Here is a 7,854-nt window from a genome sequence, read left to right on the forward strand (position 1 = left end):
CAGAGAGATGGGGAATCACTGAATTCAGCATGTGCGAGGTTTAAGAAGATGTTGAGGTTGTGCCCGAGACATGGCTTTTCAATAGGCCAGCAGGTTGAGACATTCTATTATGGGGTGGATCCTTCTGTGAGATCTATGCTCGATGCGGCAGCAAACGGAAGCTTATACAGGAAAACGCCAACCGCATCACTTGAAATCATATCGAATATGGCAGAAAGCAATGTGGGTTGGCAAGATAACCGAAGGGAGAAGAAGGTCATATTCCTTGAGATGGATGCTTTGACAGCGATTACAGCGAAACTTGATGGATTGACACATCAGATGGCACAGTTACAAGCACAGAAGTCAATACCAGTCAAGTCAATGAATCAGATTCAAGGAAGTTCTAAAATGGTTGCTGGTTCATCTAGTGACATGCCGTTCATGCCAGATATGTCTTGTGAGGGAATACAGTGCTTTGGAGGGGATTCAGTAAATTATGTGGGAAACCAGGGTCGTCAGCAATATAATCCATACAGTTTCTCATATAATCCGGGCTGGAGGAATCATCCGAATTTTGGGTGGAGACCGTCAGAAAATTCTGTTGAGCCACTACATTTTAATCCTCCACAACATCCTACACAGCAAAAGTCTCATAAGCAACCACCTAAACCTCCGCAAAGTGCTGGACCTTCTATGCCACCCGGTTTCAAGCCACAGGATAGCAAGTCGAACCTTGAGGACATGCTTGCAATGTACATAGCCTAGAATGAGATGAGATGGGAAAACCATGATGTCATGATGCAAAGAGTGGAGACGCAACTAGGGCAATTAGCGACACAAATGGCTACACGAGCTCCCGGTACACTACCTAGTGACACGGAAAAGAATCCAAAAGGTGTCAATGCAGTCACGGTGACGTTTCCAATAAAGCAGGAAGTGATCGATGTTGAAGGCGATGTGAAGGAGAAGGAATTATCCAAGCAAAGGTCAGAGGACGCAAGGGAGAAAGGTAAGTCTCTAAACTCAAACTTCAATATTGATATTAATTCACTCCCTTTTCCCCAAAGAGCTAAACAACTGCAATTGGATACTCAATTTTCAAAATTTCTTGAGTTTTTCAAAAAGCTGCATATAAATATCCCATTTTCAGAAGCTTTAGCTCAAATGCCCTCATATGCAAAATTTCTTAAAGAGATTTTATCAAACAAGAGGAAATTGGTTGACAGTTAAGCTTTCGGAGGAATGTTCTGCAATTTTACAAAATAAACTCCCTCCGAAGCTTAAGGATCCAGGTAGTTTCTCTATCCCTTTTACTATTGGAACTTCGAATTTTAGTAAAGCTTTGTGTGACTTAGGTGCAAGCATTAAATTGATGCCATATTCATGTTTTGAGAAGCTGAAAATAGGTGAAGTGAAGCCAACTACAATTTCCCTACAGTTAGCTGATAGATAAATTAAATATACTAAGGGAGTTGTAGAGGATGTGTTAGTAAAGGTTGACAAGTTCATTTTTTCGGTTGATTTTGTTGTGTTGGATATGGAAGAGGATCGTGAGATTCCTCTTATTTTAGGAAGACCGTTTTTAGCCACTCGGAAAGCTCTAATAGATGTACAAAAGGGTGAGTTGGTGTTGAGACTGAATGATGAGAGTGTGGTGTTTAATATTTTTCAGTCCATCAAATATCCTAATGATAGATCTGATTGTTTTAGAATTGATGCTACTGACGAGCTTGTTGAGTGTGGTTTGCAGGAATTGATAGGTGAAGATCTTTTGGAGATTTGTTTGACTGATTCATGCCCAGGAGAGTTGGAAAATGAGGATATTAAGGAATACATGCAGTATCTGGAAGCAGGCAGACCAATTTCCAAGACGGTAAATTCTAGGATTGGGGAGCTTTAGCATATCCCAAAACCTTTAAAGTCATCCATCGAAGAAGCCCCAATCCTAGAGATGAAACCTCTTCCTTCGCACTTAAAATATCTGTTTTTGCTTGATAATAATGAATTGCCAGTAATTGTTTCATATACTTTGACAGGTATGGAGGAAGAAAAGCTGCTGCGAGTCTTGAGAGATAACATCAAAGCCATAGGTTGGAGTATTGCAGACATAAAGGGGATCAGCTCCTCCATGTGCATGCACAAAATTCTGATGGAGGCCGACCACAAGACATCTACCCAACCTCAAAGACGTCTAAACCCGGCTATGCAAGAGGTGGTGAAGAAAGAGGTGATAAAGCTACTGGACGCAGGTATTATTTACCCGATTTCTGATAGTAGGTGGGTTAGTCTAGTGCAAGTTGTTCCGGAAAAAGATAGGATCACTGTTGTGAAGAATGAAAATAATGAATTAATTCCTACCAGAACTGTTACAGGGTGGCGTGTTTGCATTGATTATAGAAAACTTAATGACGCTACCCGTAAAGACCACTTCTCCCTCCCATTTATTGATCAAATGTTGGAAAGGTTGGCTGGACATTCTTTCTACTATTTCCTGGATGGTTATTCCGGTTATATGAAAATTCCCATTGACCCTGAAGATCAGGAGAAAACCACTTTTACTTGTCCTTATGGGACATTTGCATATAAACGAATGTCATTCGGTCTATGTAATGCACCAGCAACTTTCCAACGATGCATGATGGCGATCTTTCATGATATGATTGAGGATTTTATAGAAATATTCATGGATGATTTTTCTGTCTTTGGACCTTCATTTTGAAAACGGGATTGAAGTTGATAAGGCAAAAATTGAAGTAATTGAAAAACTCCCAGCCCCAACAAACATCAGAGGAGTGCGTAGTTTTCTAGGACATGCAGGATTTTATAGACGCTTTATCAAAGATTTTGCCTGCATCGCTAAGCCACTGACCAATTTACTGATAAAGATGTGCACTTTGATTTTTCTGATGAGTTTGTGCAGGCATTTAAGATTTTGAAGGAGAAGTTGATCACCGCACCTGTGATGATAGCACCTGATTGGGGGTCGCCTTTTGAGGTGATGTGTGACGCAAGTGACACTGCTCTAGGAGCAGTGTTGGGTCAAAAGAGGGATAAATGCATTCATGTCATCTACTATGCTAGTATGACACTGTCCGCTGCCCAACTGAACTATGCCACTACAGAGAAGGAGCTTCTTGCTGTGGTTTTTGCTCTGGATAAGTTTAGATCGTATTTGATAGGGAGCAAAGTTGTAGTGCATACCAATCATTCAGCCTTGAAATATTTGATGGCTAAGAAAGATACAAAACCAAGGCTAATTCGTTGGATTCTTTTTTTGCAGGAATTCGACCTGGAGATAATCGATAGGAAGGGGACAGAGAATCAAGTTGCAGACCATCTTTTGCGTCTGGAGAATCTTATTCAAGGTAATGAATTTATTCGCGATGACTTCCCAGATGAAAAACTCTTTGAAATCGACAGTTTACCATGGTATGCCGATTTTGTTAATTATCTATCAAGTAAGTTCATTCCTCCTATTTTTACATATCAGCAAAAGAAGAAGTTTTTCTCAGATCTGAAGTATTATTTGTGGGAGGATCCTTATTTGTTTAGAATATGTGCAGACGGTATAATTCGTAGATGCATTCCCCAAGAAGAGGTAAGTGAAATTTTGTTTGATTGTCATGCTGGTCCGGCTGAAGGCCATTTTGGGGTAACTAGAACTGCATCCAAAGTCCTCAAGTCTTGTTTTTATTGGCCTACTTTGTTTAAGGATGCGCATGAATATGTCACAAAATGTCCAGATTGTCAGCGCACAGGTAATATCTCCAGGAGACAAGAATTGTTTCTCAATAATATTTTAGTGTGTGAGTTGGTTGACGTCTGGGGTATAGATTTCATGGGGCCGTTCCCAGTTTCTTTTGGGAACAAATATATTTTGGTGGCTGTAGACTACGTTTCTAAATGGGTTGAGGCACTTGCATGCAAAACGAATGATTCTAGGGTTGTCGTTCAATTTCTCATGAAAAATATTTTCTCACGTTTTGGCACACCTAGAGCCATTATTAGCGATGGGGGTACTCACTTTTGCAATCGTCAGTTTGACAGACTGTTGGCCAAGTATGGGGTCTGACATAAGGTGGCCACACCTTATCACCCTCAAACTAGTGGCCAAGTCGAGGTATCGAACAGAGAACTTAAACGCATTCTCGAGAAGACTGTCGGTGCTTCAAGGAAAGAATGGTCTAGAAAACTCGACGATGCACTCTGGGCTTACCGCACTGCTTTTAAAACCCCCATTGGCATGTCTCCTTTTAAATTGTTGTATGGGAAGTCGTGTCACCTACCTGTTGAACTTGAGCATAAGGCTTATTGGGCTACTAAATTCTTGAATTTTGATGCTAAAGCCACAGGTGACGAGAGAGTGTTGCAGCTGAATGAACTGGACTAGTTTAGGTTGGATGCGTATGAGAATGCCAAACTCTACAAGGAGAAAACCAAACGTTGGCATGATCAAAACATCGTCCATCAAGAATTTGTGGTGGGACAACTGGTCCTGTTATATAATTTTCGACTGAAATTGATGCCAGGTAAGTTGCATCCACGGTGGTCAGGACCATACACAATCACTCAGGTTTTCCCCTACGGGACAGTGGAGATCACTAGTGCAGCAACTCGAGCTTTCAAAGTAAATGGGCATAGGCTGAAGGTTTATCATGGTGGTGCCATATCCGATGAGCCGACCATAGTGGATCTGCAGGATCCAAACTAAATCAAGGGAGTACAGTCAGGCTATCGACTCTAAATTTAGCGCTTGCTGGGAGGCAACCCAGCGTTTTATTTAGTTCTTTCTTTTTGTTTTATGCATTGTTCGTTAACTAATCTCAGATGATGGTGGTGCAGGTCATTTATGCACTGGCGCTGGGATTTCTAAAGTGTGGGGATTCTATTAGGACGGGTAGATTCCGGGCGTCAAATAAACCAGGGAAGTTTCCGTACAATTCTTGCATCGTGTGTGCTTGATTGATTTTCAATTTTGATGGGTCGATTTATAGAATTGTATATTCCTGGCTTTGCATACGTATTTGGTTCTAGTATGTTAAAAAAAAAATTGATTCCCGAGTCTGAACGGACCTTGTCCCGGACCCATACACGAGGTCCGTGTCCCTCATTTTCAAAAACGCCTAATTCCCGAGTCTGAACGGACCTGTAGGGGTCCGTGTCTCTCACTTTCAAAAATGCCGATTTCCAGAGTCGACACGGACCTGTACACAGACCCCTACACGGGGTCCGTGCCCTCTAATTTAGGGCAATCCTCAGAATAAAATCGCGCAGACCCTGTTCCCAAATCCCTAAAGCCCCAAATCGATTTCCTCGTTCCGTCTCTCGCACCACCTACTCCCGTCGCCGTCTCTCACACCGCCACTCGCCGCCGGCCACCTAACAACACCGTGCCATCACCTCCTACTTTCCGGTAAGCGTGGTTTTCCCTTAACTCCAATCTTCGCCTAGCCACGTTGAGATCTTGTGCCATCTATTTGATTATTACTTGGGTCTTCTTCATCGATTATAAGAGTGTCGGATTTTGCCTGTTTAAGGGCTGTTTTATCATCACTTCGATTTAGTTTTGGGATTGAATTGTTATTGGAGGCTATTGCCCGTAGATTGGAGGTGTTGTTTTCTTATCCTTGCGTTGTGGTTGGCTTGTGTATTGTTTTGGTTGTTTGGGATCAGTTGGATTGTGTTTCTGAGTTGGGATTTGTAATGCCCGGAAATTTAATCCTAGTAATCTATAATTATTGATATATAATGTGATATGACTAGGAGAGGATTAATCGGGACACGAAAAGGAGACTACATGTGAAATTCGGAAAACTTGGGCAGAAAGAGTGGCGCCCGAGCGGTAGTTTATGACCGCTCGAGCGCCAGTGGATAGCAAGGAAAATGTTCGGGCAGAATGTGTGGCGCCCGGGCGGTAGTTTTTAACCGCCCGAGCGCCAAAGTGTGATACGCCGAGCGTTGGACAGAAGATGTCGCGCTCGAGCGGTAATTTATTACCGCCCGAGCGCGAGCCATGCAGAAGGAAAATTGGACATTTGTATTGATGCATGTACGTGAGTATATATATATATATATATATATATATACAAGAAACGAAAATCTTCAGAAACAAAAAGGAAAAAGAAATTGAGAAAAGCTTCTGTGACAAAAAGGAAACGAAAATATATACGCCTTTTTATTTCAATCCCTCCGTCAGATTTTGAATCCGACTTCAGTACTGTATTCCTATCAACGTAGACTACAACTGGACGTAAGTTTTGCTACGTTTTGACATGTTTTGAAATTAGACTATTGTCAGAATTGAATAGGATTCATATATGATGTTCTTGTCATGCTAGACATCATAGAAGCGAAGTCAGATTGAGAAACGGACCGTTTATGTAATTGTTATGATTTTCGGAGTCGATGTGACTGAGAATTCATATCAGATATGTATTGTTATTGAGATTATGACTAGTATCGATATTGATTATGAGCTCTGGTATTATATCTGTGATGTTGGGATTGACGGGGTTACTGAAATTGTATTGTTATACCGTCGAAACATCAATGAATTGATATTGATCAGACTCAGTATTGATTGTGATTATATCGTGATATTGTCGATATAAATTGGATTGTGTCTTGATTCGATATTAATCAGAACAGGCTTTGAACTGAGCTGTATATTGACACAGTCTATTCGATATTGTGAATTCAGATTGACATGGACAGACGTGAAATGGAGTCTTCGTCTTCGTCAGATCATGAAGACAAAGGTATAAGTCAATGTGGTATCGGGAGATGGACTTGAGTCGGTTTAGACTTGGGTTTCCCTAAATCACATACTTTACTTTATTGCATTGATATTTGCATTGGTTGATTGATATACTTGTTTTCTTGAGTTATAGATTACATGTATTAGAAGAGTAATATTATGACAGAAGTGCCGTTAGTGGTGGGATCGCCACGGGCACATTGCACGATGTCATAAGATGGTGTATTGGCGGTTGTGCCAAAGACTGTCACTGGATGATTGATTATCGATGTGGGTAGACTGATAGCTTCTTCTATTACTGTTGGTTGATATTATATCGATGTGGATAGATGTATATCTTCTTCTATTACTGTTGAGTGATATTATATCGATGTGGATAGATTCATCGTTCCTTCTATTACTGTTAATCGATGTTATATCGATGTGGATAGAATCGGACTTTGTTCTATTACTGGTAATCGATATCATATCAATGTGAATAGAATCAGGGCTTGCTCTATTACTGGTAATCGATAATATATCAATGTGAATAGAATCAGGGCTTCGTCTATTACTGTTAATCGATACTGTATCGGTGTGGATAGAACTGGAGTCTTTTCTATTACTGTTAATCGATACTATATCGGCGTGGATAGAACTGGAGTCTTTTCTATTACTGTTAGTCGATATATGCAGAACGACGTCTGGAACCGGGATCCCTAGACTAGGATTGAGTCTAGTCTGAATTTTGTAGCTACGAGTATTGTTGACAGTGGGTTATTGATTATGTTTCAGATTGTTACATATATCCGATACCTGATTACATGTTTTATATTTGTTTATATGATTGCATGTTTCATTGATTTATACTGGGAGTTATTCTCACCGGTTTATCCGGCTGTTGTCTTGTCTGTATGTGTACTTGACAACAGGTGGGACAGGTTCAGGGTCGAGGAGATGAGGAGAGATCGAGTTAGAGTGGAGACTTCGGACTTTGATCTGAGATAGGGTTTGAACACTTGATATTAGATGTTAAACTCTAGTTTGAATAAATGCTTTGTAATACAGGATTTGTATTTTATATACTGAGATGTATATATGTTTTATTTCACTACGTTCCGCAATTTAAAAAGAAA

The 7,854-nt window shown here is 40.6% G+C and overlaps 1 protein-coding gene across 1 annotated transcript; it reads left to right on the top strand.

Moving 5' to 3' along the window:
• Positions 1-753: 753 nt before the first annotated feature.
• On the top strand, positions 754-1,435 carry LOC140835769 (uncharacterized). Its single transcript, XM_073201179.1, has 2 exons — positions 754-991; positions 1,209-1,435. Exons 1-2 carry the CDS (start codon positions 754-756, stop codon positions 1,433-1,435), a joined length of 465 nt encoding a protein of 154 aa, XP_073057280.1.
• Positions 1,436-7,854: the final 6,419 nt, after the last annotated feature.

Source organism: Primulina eburnea, chromosome 7 (genome assembly GCF_022965805.1).
Source record: "Primulina eburnea isolate SZY01 chromosome 7, ASM2296580v1, whole genome shotgun sequence".
Classification (NCBI taxonomy): domain Eukaryota; kingdom Viridiplantae; phylum Streptophyta; class Magnoliopsida; order Lamiales; family Gesneriaceae; genus Primulina; species Primulina eburnea.

What these genes read in the sequence shown, in the direction of transcription:
- LOC140835769 (XM_073201179.1), top strand. Translation starts at nt 754, where the DNA reads ATGAGATGGGAAAACCATGATGTCATGATGCAAAGAGTGGAGACGCAA. An exon ending in AGAGGACGCAAGGGAGAAAG is followed by an intron (nt 992 to 1,208) that starts GTAAGTCTCTAA and finishes ATTGGTTGACAG; the next exon opens with TTAAGCTTTCGGAGGAATGT.